Raw genomic sequence first — 17,493 nt, 5'->3', positions numbered from 1 at the left:
CATGTATCAGTAAAGCATTTAGATTTCTGTATAAAACTAATTTAGAATGAAGTTAAACCTAAAAATGTGAACTACCTGTTAAAATACTATCAAAATCAAAAATGCCCAGCTTCACTAAGGTTTAGGTTTCTGTGTGCAAGTAATTCTTAAATGTAGAGAACGTGATGAGTTTATGTTGCAGGTGAAGGCTTAAATTGGTGGGGAAGTAATAGGGGACTTAACAAGGACTGCACAAGGTTGGTGTTTGAGCACTGAACCAGTTTTGAATGCAGGGGAGAAATGCTGCCAGTTTACTAAGCTTAATTGTGACTGAAACTGAAGGAGAAATTGCAGTTTTAGTACTGACCTGCCATCTGTAATAATAGCATGGGCAGGGAAGGTTACACCTTAAAACTGTTAATTTTTCAGTTTAATATTAACATTTCAGATATGTAGAGGATGAGGGTCAGACTGACATTTGGTCCTGAGTGCATGTGAGTTATGCTGCTGTCACCCTCTGCTTAGGAAGACAATTTCTCTTCAGGAGCTGATAGACAAAAATTCAGTATCTGTTCAAGGCAAAAGATATTGTCAAATGTGAAATATTTCCTTTTTGTCCCTACTTGGTCAATAGTTACCCAGAGGTTAGTAAAATTATGCATTATAAATGTGTTGGCTGAACAGTACGCTTAAAATGCACGTTGAAAACTAACACCCATAAAGTCAGGGGGAAAACCCTTAAATTTATTTATTATTTTTAAATACAATAAGTAAGAAGAGTGTTCAGATGTCAGCTTTAGCATACTAGAGCTTCATGTATAAATCCATATTGTTTCTCTCATCTAATTGTGTAATAATTTTGGTATTAAAACACGTAATTTTGCAAAGACGTTCATTGTCGACAAAAGCTTTTGATAAGAGAACTGATGCCTGCTCAGCTGGTGCTTAGAAAAAATCTAGGAGCCGTTAATTAGGGTGAGATAAGGAAAGGATTTAATTGTGCCAAGGCAAGAGATGTTACACGACGCGCGCCCCGGGCTGTGCCCGAGATGTTACATTTATAACAATATCTGGCCAATCCCAAGTGTGTCAATCCTCTGACTTTTGGCCTGGTCCACCCCCTGGCCCACCTCCTGGAATTGGGTCCGGGGGCTTTTTGGGACCCTCTCTTCATCATCTTCGGGGTACAGAGAGCAGAGTCACCCAGTTCTTTGACTCTGTCCTGCGGTTTAGGCCAAGATACAAGTGTTCCCCAAAGACAGGCTTGCCTTGACAAGAGACAAAACATTTTCTACTGGATACGGGGTGGGGTTGATATGGGGAGTATGGAATGGGGTAAGAGGCTTAAGGAATGTATAAACTAAGGGGTGCTAGGGGAGGAGGGAGAAAGGGGTTGCTTCTAAAAGCTACTTCTATTACCTATAAAACTTATAAGGTAGAAAAATAAGAAAACCATTGGAGTTTAAGGCATCAGAACTTCTAAGGGGTGTTGAGGAACTGTTTGGCAAAACTTTTCTTTCACCTGCCTTATGCACAGTATTTCCACTTCTGGATATGCTTTGCCAGCTTTTGCTCCAAGCTGGCCCTTTGAACTAGAAAAGCAGAACTTTGTTTTAATACATCTGTGCCCTGCTGCCCGTATTGTGCTGCTTCAGTGGTGTGTAAGGGACAGGATGGTGTTTATAGGGTAGTGATGACAGAGATTATTCTTATGTGGCTTCATGTCTGAAAAGAAAACAACAGTCCAAGGTTTTAGGTTAGGTATTTTAATCATAATCTTTAAGATAATCCTAGATTTAAAAAGTATTTGAAAAGTACTGTAATTACCTACAGCTGGGCAACGCAGCTGATTGCAGTGAAATGGAGGGAGCTGCTACATCGCATCATTGTTCCCTCACCCACTATTATTTACTTCAAGGCAATACATCATTTCTGGTCAATATACAACAATTTTGGCTCTAAAACCTCTAAGTGTTGAACCACTGGAGATGCTGGTGTGGAGAAGCTTCAGTGCTGCAATCACAACTGGGATGAGAAAGAGAAACCTTGACCAGTTATTTTCACCCTTAAACCAGACACAACCAGTTACAAGCGTGTTTTCCATGCAATGAGAAGTGGAATGACAAACATCCTATTTCATTTATACACTTCCAGGAAAAGTTGGCTTAAGAAATCTAGTCTGAGTAGTGTGCTAACAAAAGAAATCACAATTAAGCTTTTTGAGAGAAAAAAACAACTCCAAAATCTAATTCAAATTGAGAGACTTGAGTATTTGTCTTATTGAAAAACAGCTTCCATTTTACTCTTGTTCCTAGCCATTGACTGTAAGATCAAAAAGGATTAGCTCCAGTACAATTTCTAACTAATTGTACTGCAAGACTCAGTGTAAGCCCACAAATTGTCAGTCTTGAATTTTGGAGTTCAGTGGGTTTGAGTAGTCTGGGAATGACTATTACAGGAGATGTTTCAGGAAAAAAAAATTTTTCAAGATGTCTTTGTTTTCTGGAAGATGGAGAAGAGCCATTTAGTGCATATCCCATCTCCAAAGACAGGCTACTTCCTGTATTAGACAGGTACCATTTACATTTGGCATAATTAACCCTTTTTGTTATGTAAGAGATGTCCAGTACTCAGACTTCAAAACCAGAAAAGGGTGTGAGGGTGAAAACCCCAACCAGACCACCCACTGTTTGTTATCTAAAGCTTTGACACACAACTCAGCACTCCAAAGTGAAACTCACTCCACCCTGACAGTCCAATTACTTAAGCTTTTATGTGTTTGGTTAATTATAGAGTACGGTAGCTGAAGAGATTTGCTGTCTGCAATTAAAATAATCCTGATTACTTTGCACTAATTGTTTTTTTCTTCCCAACATCAGTGCAGAACCAAATTCCTGTGTAATCATTTAAGGCATAGTCGTGTTCAGCGGGAATGTACCAGCCCTCCCAGCTGAGCAGGGCTCCCTCCCCAGGTGTGCAGGGCACACACGGGGTGAGGATCTGTCACCAGGTGATGGGGAAAGAGGAACCCAGGGGTTTCATGCCATTGTTACCCATTTTACATCAGATCAAGGTAATTTGCACAAAAGAACAAGGATGAGGGGGCAGAGGAGGTGATAAAAGCAGAAAAAAAAAACGTTGGCTATAACAACCTCTGTACCAAGATACTAAACATACTCCAGGTGGACCAATTCTCTGCACCCAAGTCATGATTTACCACAGTGTCAATGAGACAGCACATCATTGCTGGCCTTCAGCACCTTTTACCCCAGCTATTTACATTCGGTGTATTTTTTCATGGTCGACAAATTTGTTCAAGTTATTTAAGTTATCCCACCACTTGAACAGAAAGGTCTCCGCTATGAGCTTAAACCACGGAGTGATCTTCACTTCATTCTTGGCAGCTTTGTCCAGGAGCTGTTTCAGTTCTTTCTGTGTCACATAGCAGTAGCTTTGGATCTCATTGGGGTCGGGATTCAGTGTCACATCCTTCTGTACAAATAAGATATAGTCTATCTCATGTTCTCCCCAGATCCCATCAGACTTGGCCTTGTAGTGAATTCGTGTCAGGTAGGATATTTCTTCTGGAGTTACCTACAACCAAAACAGTTGTCAGAACCGGTGCCAGACCAGAACAATTGCCCTGCTGGGCACTGCAATACTACTATTAGCTATCATCCTCTTCCTTAGAAGTTATTTTCTTCCAAGTGTACAACTGCAATGTACTTCTTCACAAGTTACTAATGAAAAAAATTTTTAAAGCACTTTGATGGCATGAGTGGCACAGCATTTCTCTAGTCAGACTTGCCCTGTAGTATTTTCAATGTATTTCTCCTACACAGCAAATTTTAAGTAATGTTTACCAGACCTTATCACACGCTTACTGAGCACTGGTGAACACAAACACTTGCACCTACCCCTCACCTCCCAAGAAAAGGGCCTGGCAACTACTTGAAGCCAAGGTCAGAGCTGTGTAACCCTGACCTCCAGGGATCCCTGTGAATTGCAGACTGGGTGGTGAATTCTGGGCACCACCTCACCACGGTATTTCCCAGTAGCACTGGGAGCTGCTGCTCTGTGTCCCATGGCAGAAATGTAATTTATGTGTAATTAACGTGGAAAGAGATTTCAACTCAGAGCATAGTTCAGTCAGCTGCACCCTGCTCTCTGTGCACCCCCACACTGCCTCCAGAAAGGAAGGTACCAGAAGTGGGCTGTGCAACTGCTCTGGGAGAAATACCCGGTGCTCAGGCCACCCGAATTCCCACAGGAAGCTTAGGATTGCAGAGGGGCTTGTCTACAGGTGCTGGCAGCAGCAATGCCCTCCAGGAGCATCAGGTGTAGTGAGCACATACAGCACTCTGCCATCAGCAGCCAGTTAGACATGGAGCAATGCAAATCCTTCCTTAGAGTGTGATTTACTCTTTGCCTCGTATTCAGTTTGAGCAGTGGAATATTCTAAAATACAACCTACTGGGATAAGCTTTTGAGAGTATGGAATATAGAAGTCTCAAGTTCACTCAGTTCTCTAGACCTCCAAAGCCAAATGCATTTTTAGGTTTGAGGCTGACCCTGCCTGCCAGACACAGTTAGTCTGTAAACTGGCAAACGTTGACAAGAATTCCTGGTTTTCCCTCCTTCCTTTACCTGCTCCATGGGAATTCCTAACTCTGCTTTCAGTCGTCTCTGTGCTGCTCTCCGAACACCGATGGCATTATTTTCTTCCAGTTCTAGTGGATGGCTTAGAGGGTGGCTGCAACAAGTGTTGGTAAAACAATCTGCAAGAAGTTTGGATCAGTACATTTTTGACATGTATAAAGCATCAGGAAAAAACCAACAAAGGAACCAAACCCCCCAGAGGCCAGTTATTCAACACATCACATCTTTGTTTCACTTTCCCAGAGAAGGGTCACAGAAGGTGAAGGATATTTTCAACTATTATTTTTCTTTACATATTTTGCACTGGGATTTGCCTCCACCAAGCACTACTTTGCAGGTTAGTGTTGATGCATGTGAAGACAGGCATTCTTATCCCCAGGACAACTTAGAGAGCCAGTTTATGAAGACCTTGTTTATCCCTCAAATGCTAATTAAAATTTACTTCTGGGAGTTTATATGCAACACAATATTGCAAATATTCCCAGAGCTTCAAAACCAGCTGACAGTAAGTAGAATTAAATACAAAGTTTATACTTGTGTTTGAATGACAGCCCATCTATACTCTGTCTCAACCTTTTGTCTATAAAAATCAAGATCAAAAGCATCTAAAATAGAGTTAGAATATCTACAAACCATACTCAAGCATTTTGGTTTTAATTTTTTCCTTCACTGCAAACCAATCAATCTCCAAAGTAAAGATTCCCTTGGAAGGAAGAAAAAGGTCTTTCCTCCTCAAGTTGGAAATGCTTGAATTTGTTTTCCATTGAAAATTCTGCAACAGACAACTTAATGCTCCCTCCAACACATCTCATGTAAGCTACTTTTCTTCCATTCCCCTTCTTATTTTTATGCCTCTCCATTTGCATTTGATAGTAATAGTTCAGGAGTTTTCAAAAATCATGCACTGTATAGTTTGGCCACGCAGTCTCACTTCTTGTGTAGTAAAATCACACTCCTTGTATAGTTAACTAAGTGTTTGTTAGGACATATACAGACAAAGGTCCACAGATTTCCCAGGCACCAGGGCTCTGACATCAGCTTTTACAGTGGAATGGGACACTCTCCACAGATACCAGAGCCATTTCTTCAACTCCAATAAATATGTCTTGCAGCAGAAGTGGTAAACAACACACCCTCTGCCCTTGCATCCACAGGATCAAACCTGTCAGGGAACAGTCCTTTCCCAAGAACATAAATAACAATACCCCAGTGTTCCCATTATCTTACTTCATCCACAAGATAAATACAACTTGAACTCTTAAAAGTATTGGAAGTATCTCCTCTCCAAAGCAGTAAATTCTAAAACCTCAGAATGAATTACACTGCAGGATTAGATTGGCGTATTATTTTAAAATATTGATTTCAATAAAACATTTTGATAAATACATTTCATTACTAACCTGGAAATGTAATTTTTGCATTTGACCTCTGCTGCAGCAACAGTTTATTTTCTGTATTAAATAAGAAAACACTGAAAGCTCGGTGCAGTAAACCTAAAAATAAAAAATAAAAAAATCCTGAGCTACTTAATAGAAGAGAAAAAAAACATATGAAGACAGTTTAAAGGCTTAGAATGGCCTCATTTTTGGGTAATCCAATTTAAAATGAATACATGTTAAAAAACAAGGATTCGATAACTCAGAGCTATTATTCGGGTTTCTATGTCAGCTTATGCAAAACACTATGAAATTAGAAAAGTGTTAAGAACGACAATGCAACAGAAGAGTTCTACTCTACTCAGTTCACAATTCTGAATATGCACATTTGGGCAAGCTTCCAAGGAGGACTCAGCATCCATAAATTCACTATCAAAAAGAGACGATTCAAAAATTCCTAAAAAACTGTATGGAATTTCAAGGACTGAAAAGGTACAAGGAAAACAGGCTCCCTTACAAACAGTATGAGTGCAGAATTGCTGTTTTCTTCACCTTTCAAGTTTATCATTCCTCACTCTCCAGGAAGATGCTTCCCCCAGCTTTATAAAAGGAGGTCACACACTACGAGAGATTCATGAATCTGACCAACCTCAAACTCACAATCAGTTAAACCCCTTGTTATCATCAGTATTTGAAGTAGAACTCCGTGTGAACTACTTCTAAATCAAAGCCTCTACTTGTAAAGAACTCAGCAAAGAAGCAAGTGGCATTCTTCAGAAAAAACTACAAAGAATAAGGTGTCTATAATAGGAAAAAAATAGTATTTCATCTTAAAAATGTGATTCAAAAGTATTTATCAAGACACAGCTTGTATCTGCAATCACACATCTCTCTCCTTTGCAACTGCTGCCAATTCAGTGTTCCTCATATCACAGAATTTTAACATTAGATATTGTTCGCTGGGGAGGAGGAGCTGCGGGGAAGCATTTGCTCTGGTTTGATCCAACACTCACCTGAGACTAAGGCTTCAATTTAATCATGACTATACTTCTGAAACTATCCAGTCAACTTAATGGTTCAGTTAGAAGGTAAGTAAGCTGTACCTTTATCAATGTTTTCATTCAAGTGACAGTTTTTCTTGGTATCTGCTCCAATCCTTTTGTCATTTTCATCGATAAGGATGCACATCTCTGCCAAGAGCTGCACCTGCTGCTCATCCAGGTGGTCTGTGTTTACTTCAGGCATGGTGATGGTAGCACAGGTCCTACTGAAAACAAGCAATGAGTAGTCATTCAGGAATAACAACATCTGCAAGGCTGTGGGCAGACTGTGAGAAATAATCAAATGACTCAGTTTTATGACATGGTGTAAACTGTGCACCAATTGTATTTTGGGGGTTTACATGCTTTTAGGTTCCTGAAATTTCCTGCCCACGACACAGATCACACAGCAATACTTGGAAGGTACTTGAAACATTTATTTTTCCTCTCTCACGAAGCCCATGCAGCAGCTGCTGCAGGACAGCCATGCCAGGCCTCCCATTTTTGTAGGCTGGCAGTGGTAGGAAATCCCATTCCAAATTTCACCACACCCCACTCAGCCCACCGCCGGCCCATGTTGTGCACACCGACACTGGTTACGTTTCTAACCACCCCTAAGGGCTCGGGAACGAGATTTCCCTGACCAGGACACGCAGCCCAAGGCACCTCAAAAGCAAACCCCGCCCTGCCCCGAGCCTCTGCCGCCGTGCCTGCTCCCTCAGCTCAGCCACAGATGGGTCAGGCTGGAAGGGACCACGGTGGGTAATCCGGTCCCTGCCTAAGCGGGGTCGGCCCAGAGCAGATGGCACAGGATTTGTCCAGACGGTCCTGGGATATCTCCAGTGAGGGAGACTCCATACCCTCTCTGGGCAACCTGTTCCAGAGCTCGGTCACCGCACAGTAAAGAAGTTCCTCCTCATGGTCTTCCTGTGCATCAGTTTCTGCCCGTTGCCTCTCGTCCTATTGCTCGGCACCATGGAGAAGAGCCTGGTCTAAAGGCATCCCCCCTTCAGACGTTTATACACATTGATAAGGTCCCCTCCCAGGCGTCTCCTCTCGAGGCTGAACAGGCCCAGCTCCCTCAGCCTTTCCTCGCAAGAGAGAGATGTTCCAGTGCCTTCATCACCCTCGCTGCCCTCCGCTGACCCGCTCCAGCAGCTCCACGTCCCTTTGGTACCGAGGAGCTAGGACTGGACACGGCGCTCCAGACGCGCCTCACCAGGGCTGAGGAGAGGAGCAGGATCGACGCCCTCGCCCCCCGGTGCCCCTCTGGCAGCCCCGTTTCCGCGCTGTCCCCGCTCACCTCCGTGCCCGCCCCGGTGGAACCTCAGGGCCCCTCAGTCCCCTCGCGCCGCGGTAACTCCGCAGGGCCCCGCGTCCGGCCCCGCGCAGCGCGCGCCACATCGCGCGGCCCGCCGCCTCGGCCAATGGGGGCGCCGCCCGGTGCTGACGTCACCACATCGCCCGATCGCCCCACTGCGGCGCGGGGGGCGGGGCCAGCAGTGACAGCGGGGAGTGGCGGCGGGAGCAGCCAATCGCAGCACGGCCTGGCAGGGGCGCTGGCCAATAGGGAGAGAGAGTAGCGGCGGGGCGGCCAATGGGAGCGGGGCGGCCGCGTCGGGCCGTGCCCGGCAGGGCGGGAGGGGTGTTCTGAGGTGCTGACCCCGGCACAGGGAGATCGGGATCGGGATAGGGAACGGGAATGAGAAGGGGATCAGGATCGGGATAGAGAACGGGAACGAGAAGGGGATCGGGATCGGGTTCCATTACCAGGGAGAAGCCTTTAGCTTCTCCTAGTAACTAGGGATCACTGAATTAATTAGGCAGGAAAAGACCTACCTCTGAGATCATCGAGTCCAGCCTATGACCCAACATCACCCTGCCGGTCAACCAGACCATGGCACCAAGTGCTACGTCCAGTCTTCCCTTAAACACCTCCAGAGACCTCCCTGGGCATCCCATTCCAGTGTCTAAAGTTTGACCCATTTCTAACATTGAGCGCTGCCTGTTGCCTTTTCACCCATCCATGAAAACCAAAGGACCACGCCGAAGTGCTGGTCCTACAGATGTGGGGGTGTTGTTGAATTTCTGTTCAGCTCTGGGAGTGTTTCAAGCAGCAGCCATAAGCACAGGTCTGTGGACTCACAGGGCATTTTGGCACATCTAGTCTTGGACGCTTTTCTTTGCTCCATAGCAGCATCCCTTGAGCCAAAGGTTCATTTGTGTCATACAGCTCAGAACCTGTGGCACTCAGAGCGGGGCAATACAGGCCACTTGTCCCTCTCCCTGCACTGAGAGCTACAGCTTGTGGAAAACAGTTCCTGTGCTAGTCAAGCTCTGAAATTGCCTGACTCATCGAGTTCTTGAGGGGCAGAGAAAGAAACGCCCAGTTTCTTTGAAGGAATGGAGCGTAGGCCAGATGTCAAGATGAACTGGTCAGATAGGGGAGTTGTAGATATGCACAGATAGAGGCAGAGAAACTTCAATAGGAGGCTCTAGAAACTTCACACCACCACAGCTGAGTACCTTCTCAGCAAGACTTTCACTGCAAGACTTTTACTTTATTGCCTGTCCACATATTTGGATTTATAACTAGATTCCATAAAAGGCCTAGAAGTGACATTTTCACATGCCTTGGGGGCATGGCTCTTTCTGATTGTCTCTCAGCTCAAGTTCCAGTATTTCCATCTGGTTGGTTTGATTTTTCCTGTGAACAGGACAGATGGCCTGTCATTTAGAGATACGATTATCAGCACAAAATGTTCAAATGGACAGTTAATATTTTACAAGGGTGGTATCTTAGTGTTTCCCTGTGCAGAGCTTCATGAAAGGAGTGTGGAAGTGGTTTAAGTGGAAGCCACTTGAAACCAGCAGAGCATCAAAAGTGTAAAAAAAAAAAAAGAGTAAGAATGGCCGAGCTGCTGCATTTCCCTTTATCTACACAAAATATAACATCAGAACATTAGTATGAATTAACATTAGTAATAATGTTAATATTTTGCTATTCATCAATATCTTACAAATCTAATGTTATCACAAGAAGATTAACATAAATATGTACTCTCACAAAGCACTGAAATGTACACAGATTACTTTTTATTGACTTTACTTATCATTACTTTACAGATTACTTATTGCTGAGTCACTGTTTGGGATGAAAACACAGTAACTGGAGACTGAGCTTTGTAGAAATAGCAAGAACATCCTTTACCACATCAATCACTTGCTCATTTGATTGTTCCAGATAAAAAAAATCTGTAATTTTTTCTTCTATGATTTTCCTAATGTAACCAAACAAGCTACACAAATCCATCAAAAATATAACTACTGAGATGGACATACAAACCAGCGTTTCATGGGGAGACGACAGAGTTAACAAGCAGCTCTCCTGTGAGTGAAGCTCTTTTGGAATAGTTACTTCTGCCCTGAGAGGAAGAGGTGGGTCTGTACATGAGGCAAAACTGATGTGTGACACACACCAATGAGCAAGTGTACAGAGTGATGTTCAGGCTACACAGCAGAGGGAAATATAAAAAAAAAGTCCTTATGGATAATGGAGAAAAGAGATTCTTATTTTCCTAGTAATAGCTACTGAGAACTTCTATACAGGCACTTTAGAACCTGACAGTCAGAAACAACTACAGTTTCTGTCTTGCCCAGACAAACAAAGCACTTCACCTGCAGCAAGGCTGGTGAGCACCAAGTGACAAGTCCTGGATAATGAGAGGCAAAGAAGGAGGCACAAAGGATGACAGAGACAAACCCAAACGTTTTCACAAAACAAACAAGGGAGAGACCTCCCAAGCCTTTAACCAAAGACACTTTCAGGATCAGGTGTTTTATGTCACCTGTCTCATCTTTCATCTCGCTCCCCTCCAGACTTGCTCTGTACTTTCAAAGCTCTTTGTGTTGAAAATAAAGCATCCTAATTTCTGTAGTGGTATGCACCTCACTGAAATCTCAGAACTTTTACTTCAACCCGCATAAACAGAAGAATGCCTGAAGTGACATATAAATGCCTTTGAGACTTAATTTACGCATCTCCTGAAGTCTGCTGACTATTTTCAAACACTACAAACAAGAGGAAAACTGTTTCCTGTCATCACTGGGAAGACTTTAATTTCGCCTGAAAATCCAATCAGCTGCAAATCAGTGAGAGACTTTTGCTATCTACAAAGATAAAGGGAAATGCAACCTCCATCAGACTGGAGGAGAACATTTTAATTCTCCTGCAAGTTAAACAAGAAGATGGTGAACCACAGGATGAAGTAAATTCTGAACAAACCTGGTATTTGACCCCTGCCTAGAATGCACAGACTCCTGAAACATGCTTGTCCTCGGTTTTCATATTTGCCTAGGAATATTAAGGGCTTTTTTCCAGGCTTCATGTCCAACCTTCTTCTTTTTCATCTTCCTGTTCACTTGCTCTGATATTTAAGACTTCCAGTTCACCCATCTCAGCTATAGAGCTATCCTTTTTCCTCGTCTCCCTGGAGAATTCCTCTCAGAAGTCTGCTCCTGCCTTGGAGTCATAGCTCTCTACAAAATATTTGTCTAAGTGATCCACTTAGGTGGAGAGCAAACAACAACCTGAGTTTTATCTGAAATGGGAGGTAAATACCTCCCATTCTTAACTAATCTGCTGTTGTTCACTTGAATCTGCTCTCTTAAATGGCCTGGTTCAGGGAAGAGGGTTGGCTTCAGCTTGCTCCAGAGAAGACAGATGGCTTTGTAGTAAAAATGTAATACATGTATGCTAAATATATAAGTAGGTTGTTGTATTTGCATTTAGGTTTGCTATCTCAAGTGTGATGGAAAGAGTGCTATGATGGACAGCTTCCAAATGTTTTTGTACAGCATAAGGTGAATGAAGAACGATATAGGAAATGGCTCTTTTAGGAAGGAGTTATTAGAAGCATTCCTATAGGAAGAAGTAACGCTTGACCTCTTAAATCTTTTTGTTTGTTTGTTTTTCTTACTTTTGGTTTGAACTCTGGACAGGAGGCTTTGTTTTTTCCTGCTACTTTTACAGCTTTGGAAAATGTTAATTTGGGAGATTCAGCTGTTATTCAGAAGTAGGTCTGGAAGGTGATGTCCAGGACAACCTAACTTTTCTCACTCAACTTATTGCAATGCTTATTATGAAGGCTTCTTAGCTGTTGAAGAGATGCTGACTGGTACTGCCCCTCCCGTTTCCCCAGGTTCCTGTATTCCTATCTTTGTCTCTTTTTTTAAAACAGGTAGTTTGTGAAAAGCAGTCTTTTGTTCTGCTCTTGCTCCTGTACATTACACAGTGCCTGCTTCTCTTGCATTGCCACAACAAAACCAAACCAGTAGCAGAGCTGGAGTGACAACAGGCCACTAGTTGTTCTTTTCTCATGAAAAAGCAACAGCATCTGTACAGATGTAAGATACTTCCAGGCTATTTGGGATTTCCTGTTAATTTTCAGGTGAAGCACCCTCTACCAAGGAAAAAGTTATTTAAACCCTGTCTTTGTTTATTTTAGTATTTTACATTTCTTCAGGAAAAAAATGGTCATCTCTGTATTATGCCCGGCTGCTAGAGAGTGAGCTGCTCCAGAGGACAACAAATTTGCCAAGTGTTTTCCCAGGGAAATCTCAAACACGAGTCCTTGTGCTCTTGCTGGACTGTTTTTTCCATCATAGTTACAGCTAAAGTTGTTATGGTACAGTAGTATTATATTAGGGCAAAGTAATTTTGGTAGGGATAATAAGGCTTAAAAAATATTTAGTTAGGAACTGAACAGCTGAGGACTTGAGTTGTGCCTTGGCTGAGATGGCTGAGCCACTGCAACTGCACCATCTGGAGAAAGAATTCAAAGCATCAAACGGTGCCATTTGGTCAGGTTGTGTTCAGGCTTCCTCCAGGTAACTCTGTTCTACCTCTTGTCCCTCTTCTTTTGCCTGTTCAGTCTCCCTTCTTTTCCACACCTTACAGCCATTTAGCTATTAATTTTGCTCCTTTTTGGTGGCTTTGAAGAAGCAAATAGGCTACAATTATGGGAAGTTCTCAACCAGTTAAGCTGGTTATCTTGGAGAATGACCTTCAGTAATGAAAAATAAGCTAGTAAATAGGTAAATCACTATTTTTGTTGGTGTTTAATACAGCTTTAATTAAGACATGACTGCACAGAAGGAGATAGAAAGGAAAAAGAAGACGAAAAAGAAGACAAAAAAGAACTGCTGGCAGACTTGTAGCTGGGAAGCACATGAAAAGAAAATTTAATATTTCCAGCCCTCACTGAGGCACATGTTCTTCTGGCCTTTTCACAGACCTCATCTGAGGCAGCTAGATAATCTGCAGGAAAAAGGAAAATAATTAGGCAAAGGCCTCTTTTGACTTTCACTATCTGCTACGTTGAATAAGAATTTTAGGTGAAGGTTTTTTCTAAGTGTTAATCAGCAGAGGAATTAATCACATTTCAATTACGCGTTGTAGGCTTCAGAGTGAACAGCCTACTTGCAAATCATGGCTAGCTTTGATACACTGCTTCTGTCGTACAGTCTGCAGACGCAGTAGAGAAAGTCCAGAAGCAGTATTTCCCAGCCATTCTCTATTAAAAAATATGGAATTCCAGTGGTGTTTCATGGAAGTTTCACCTCCCCCCCCCGTGTTACTGGATGTACTAAAACAGTGTTAACAGTAAACAGTAAATCACAGAATCAACTAGGTTGGAAAAGACCGCTGAGATCATCAAGTCCAACCTGTGACCCAACACCACCTTGTCAACTAGACCATGACACTGAGTGCCACATCCGGTCTCTTCTTAAACACTTCCAGGGACGGTGACTTCACCACCTCCCTGGGCAGCCCATTCCAATGTCTGAGCACCCTTCTGTAGAGAAATTCTTCCGAATATCCAAACTAAACCTCCCCTGGCGCAGCCTAAGACCGCGCTCTCTTGTCCTGTCGCTGGTTGTTGTCGCTGGTTGCCTGGGAGAAGAGACCGACCCCACCGACCCACCTGGCTACAACCTCCTTTCAGGGAGTTGTAGAGCGTAACACAGCGTTACCCCCGAGAGGCGACAGTCGGGATGAAACACAACTGAGCTGTTCAAACACCAGCACTGAGCTGACCCCGGGCTGACCTGGGTCAGCGGGGATGAGCCGCGGGGCGGCGGCGGGGCAGCTCCTGCCCGCTGCCATCCCGATCCCGCGGGCTGCTCCCCCAGCGGGAGGCTCTCCCGGGCCCAGTGCCATTCCCTATCTCGGGTGGCTCCCCCAGTCCCTGCCCGTCGCCATCGCGGCCCGGAGCGGGGGCCGCGCCGCTTCCGCCGGATGTCGCCTTAAGGGCTCCGCACCGGGGAGGCGCGTCCTGCCCGAGCGGCGTCGGGATCGTTGCTGTTGCTGCTGCTGCCGCCGCCGCCGCTGCTGCACCTCCCGCCCTTCTCCTCCTCCTCGCCGTCCTCATCCTCCCCCTCCTCCTGCTCCGCGCCGCCCGCGGCCCTGCTCCTCCGCGCCCGCCGTGTCTGACCCGGCCGTGTCTGACAGGTGAGTGCGGGGGCAGCGGGGCGCGGACCCTCCGCCATCTTCGCGGCCGCCCGAGGGGCTGAGGGGGCCCGGGGGTCCGGGCGCGGTCCGGGGGCAGCGGCGGTGCCTCCGCGGCGGTACCTGCGCGGTGCCGCTGCCGCCGCCCAGGCCCGCGGGGCTCCCCCCCCGAGCACCCCCTGCCAGCCCGCCCCGCTCCGCTTCAGTTCCGCGTGAAATGGCTCGCACGGTATTCCTTGAAAACAGAAATAACCGAAAACGAGCCCTTCCTCTTCTGCTCCCGGGTGTCGAGGTGTTTTAGCGCTCCCAGCCCAGGGCTGTAGGGATGGTTCCAGGTCTGCGGACGGTGGAGCCGAGGGTGGTGCTGAGGAGACTCGGCTCGCTAACTTTGTTCGTGTGCTGCTGCATATCCTAAGGACAAGCCCAGCGTAGTGCCTCGTTATCTTACAGATTGAGTTCAGAGCCTCTGACACATGTACAGATGGAGTAAAGATGAAACGCCCAAATTCCCTGAAGTGGGGTACAGCTGACTGAGGAAGGAAGTGCCGTTTGTGGTGGGATGGGGTGGATCTGGCCTCCAGCAGCGGGAGAATGACCTAGAACTGTCCAAGATGGGTAGAAGTCGTCTGTAAAGAGCCATTTTCAGTATTTCTCTCTTTTTCTCAGCTAAGACCTATGAAAACAAGTTTGAGGGAAGAATTGATATGCTTAATGTATTCAAAGCTTGAGTAGATGTTAGGTTCCAGTTCCTTATGCAAAGACGAGGAAAACTTTTTCAAGTTAAGCGTTGATCTGTGATTCAAGGACATCTTGGTGTTTTTAAGAAAAGAGAAACTTTTACATGTGTTTTTATCCCTCTTGGTACATCTTCCAGCTTGTCAAATTTGTTTTGTTTTTGTGGCTTAAAGTGGGCTTTCTGTAATAGTAATTTCATGGAAGGTTTACTTAAAGAACTGGTGGAACAGCTTCTTTGAAGTGATTCAGTGTCATTGAGTATACCTTGAAATTATACAAATGTCAATTGTTCAGGCATTTTACAACATCACAGCAGTATTTTCTCCTTAAGCAAATTTCTGAAACTGTTTTCCAAGCAAGCCTGCTGCTGGCGTTTCTTGATGGTTTTGAAAACGAGTTGGTAACCCAAGAACCCACAAGTATGTTTTCTAATGAGTAATTTGGCTTAGATAAGATCTTTGTGCGTGGTGTCAACTCTAACCTGTCTGGTAATAACTTTAAACGTAGCTTTATGTATTGTGGACTTGGGCAATTATTTTAAGAAAAGGTGCCTGCACCAAACATTATAATTTAAGGCAGAGGCCACTGTGATGTTGTTTGTTTTTTAATGCTAGTTGTTAATGTGTACGTTTGTCCCTAAATTAGGTTTATCATGTTAAATCTAAAGATTCTAAGATGAGATTGTCTCTTCAATGTAGACAGGCCCTTCCACCATCTGTTTCTTAAATATAGGGTTTGTTTAAAGGATGCAGTCTTTAGTATGGACTGAAACACTTAAGTTTATTGGTACAGTCATAAGATAAATACTGTGAGTGTGGTGATAATGTCTTACAAGAAGAGCTTATTTTTATGAAATCCTGAAATTGCAAGCCAGAACTAGTGCATGCCAGGTAAGGAGTAATTAAGTGATATTGCATTTTATAAGTTTGAGGTGAGATTGGAGTCATTTTATGTCATGGAATTTTAAGTCTTGGAGCTAAGACTAGTAGCTCGTCTTGTGAGGTGAAGGCTAGGGTGAGGGGCTTCTTCTGGAGACCACCTTTTCACACCTCTCTGGGGAGAGTTTATTGGTACTCTCTGCATGACCACTGAGGAATGGATAAGAATAAGGATGGTCTCCTTGCAAGCCAGAGTGATTTGTGTTTTCTCATCCTCGAGTAATACACACAGGCTATTTTTAGGCTGTCTTAGTGTTTCAAGAGGGTAGGACTGGGTACTCACAATGCTGTCACACAGACTGTTGGAAGGTTCTGTAGTTCTCTGTGCTAGGCCATATGAGGTAATGCTTCAAGAATGTGCTGTACAGAGATTATTTATTGGTGCTTCAGAACAGCTAAATGTGTTATAGTTAAAGTTACTTGGCTTTTGTTGAAGTCTTAAGCACTATAAGATTCTAATTTACTGGCAAGTAATATATTCCCAAATGAAGAGCAAAGATATTAGAGGTCACTCTGCTTCAATAAAACTATAATAGCAATTTATCTGGTACATCTCTAATAAGTACATAAATATTGAGTGTTTAGAGACTGGCACAATAAGATTCTGGCCTCTGAGTGTGGTGCTGTGGTTCCTTAAATAAATACCTGGTTAAACCGCCTTTGCTCTTGAACTTAAGATTCCTCACCCTCAGGTCTTGTATTTGCATACCCATGTATGCATGTAGGCTACTTTTAGGCTGTTGGGGATTTGGTAATACAGAAATGGGAGTTGAAATGGCTGTGAAACAGGTAAGGAAATAGAGTAGCCTTCAAACATATTTTAGGATTTAACCAGTAGTTTAGCAGGACGTGATGCTGTCTGTTGAACTCTTCAATAAAGTCAGTGAGTCAATACCTATAAATAAAAAAGGCAGGATATATACTCACAGGTAAGTAATTAGTGTTGAATAAGATTATATCATACCCTGTACCATTTAAAGGATTTGAAACAGTGAGCACCCTCAGTGAGCATAGTGACACAGGTCTCAAAGAGAAGCTTTCAGGACATCAGCAATTTCATTAAATAGGTCTTAGTCTGATGATAATTAGTGGACTCAGGAAAATTTCTTCTGCATTCTAAAAAAAGAAATAAAAAATGCAAGTTTGATAGTTATAGTTGTCTAATACTAGTTAATATAAGCTTGTATGGTGAGAGTACCATTTCTTGCTTTAGTTGACTGCATGGCAGCCTAGGTCTGCATTTTGGTATGATTGCA

The 17,493-nt window shown here is 43.9% G+C and overlaps 2 protein-coding genes and 1 long non-coding RNA gene across 8 annotated transcripts in view; 1 reads left to right on the top strand and 2 right to left on the bottom strand.

The window, feature by feature from the left end:
• Positions 1–1,729: 1,729 nt before the first annotated feature.
• LOC113969314 (isopentenyl-diphosphate Delta-isomerase 1) lies at positions 1,730–8,473 on the bottom strand. Of its 4 annotated transcripts, none has more exons than XM_027686867.1 (5): positions 8,358–8,473; positions 7,118–7,281; positions 6,039–6,131; positions 4,627–4,757; positions 1,730–3,573 (listed from the first exon to the last, which is right to left on the bottom strand). In XM_027686867.1, the coding sequence occupies exons 1-5, from the start codon at positions 8,456–8,458 to the stop codon at positions 3,256–3,258; spliced, it is 807 nt and encodes a 268-aa protein (XP_027542668.1). In that variant the 5' UTR covers positions 8,459–8,473; the 3' UTR covers positions 1,730–3,255. The 4 variants fall into 4 exon arrangements, with proteins under 4 accessions (XP_027542668.1, XP_027542669.1, XP_027542670.1 ...); XM_027686868.1 differs by having other exon boundaries at positions 7,118–7,278; XM_027686869.1 differs by having other exon boundaries at positions 8,274–8,385.
• A 4,696-nt stretch (positions 8,474–13,169) lies between these two features.
• Positions 13,170–14,323, bottom strand: LOC113969335. Of its 2 annotated transcripts, none has more exons than XR_003534828.1 (2): positions 14,041–14,323; positions 13,170–13,373 (listed from the first exon to the last, which is right to left on the bottom strand). It is a non-coding gene; the product is annotated as an uncharacterized LOC113969335 (long non-coding RNA). The 2 variants fall into 2 exon arrangements; XR_003534827.1 differs by having other exon boundaries at positions 14,090–14,323.
• A 50-nt stretch (positions 14,324–14,373) lies between these two features.
• The window catches only part of WDR37 (WD repeat domain 37), a 44,440-nt gene continuing 41,320 nt past the window's right edge, over positions 14,374–17,493 (top strand). For both annotated transcript variants that reach the window (XM_027686933.1, XM_027686932.1), the window contains exon 1: positions 14,374–14,567. The gene's annotated coding sequence lies outside the window, so the exon portion shown is untranslated. The remainder of the gene's footprint in view (positions 14,568–17,493) is intronic.

The sequence above is a fragment of the Neopelma chrysocephalum genome, unplaced genomic scaffold, assembly GCF_003984885.1.
Source record: "Neopelma chrysocephalum unplaced genomic scaffold, ASM398488v2 Primary Assembly neopelma1_72, whole genome shotgun sequence".
Lineage (NCBI taxonomy): Eukaryota > Metazoa > Chordata > Aves > Passeriformes > Pipridae > Neopelma > Neopelma chrysocephalum.
The sequence above is the reverse complement of the archived record's forward strand: the minus strand, read 5'-3'. Positions and strand labels throughout refer to the sequence as shown.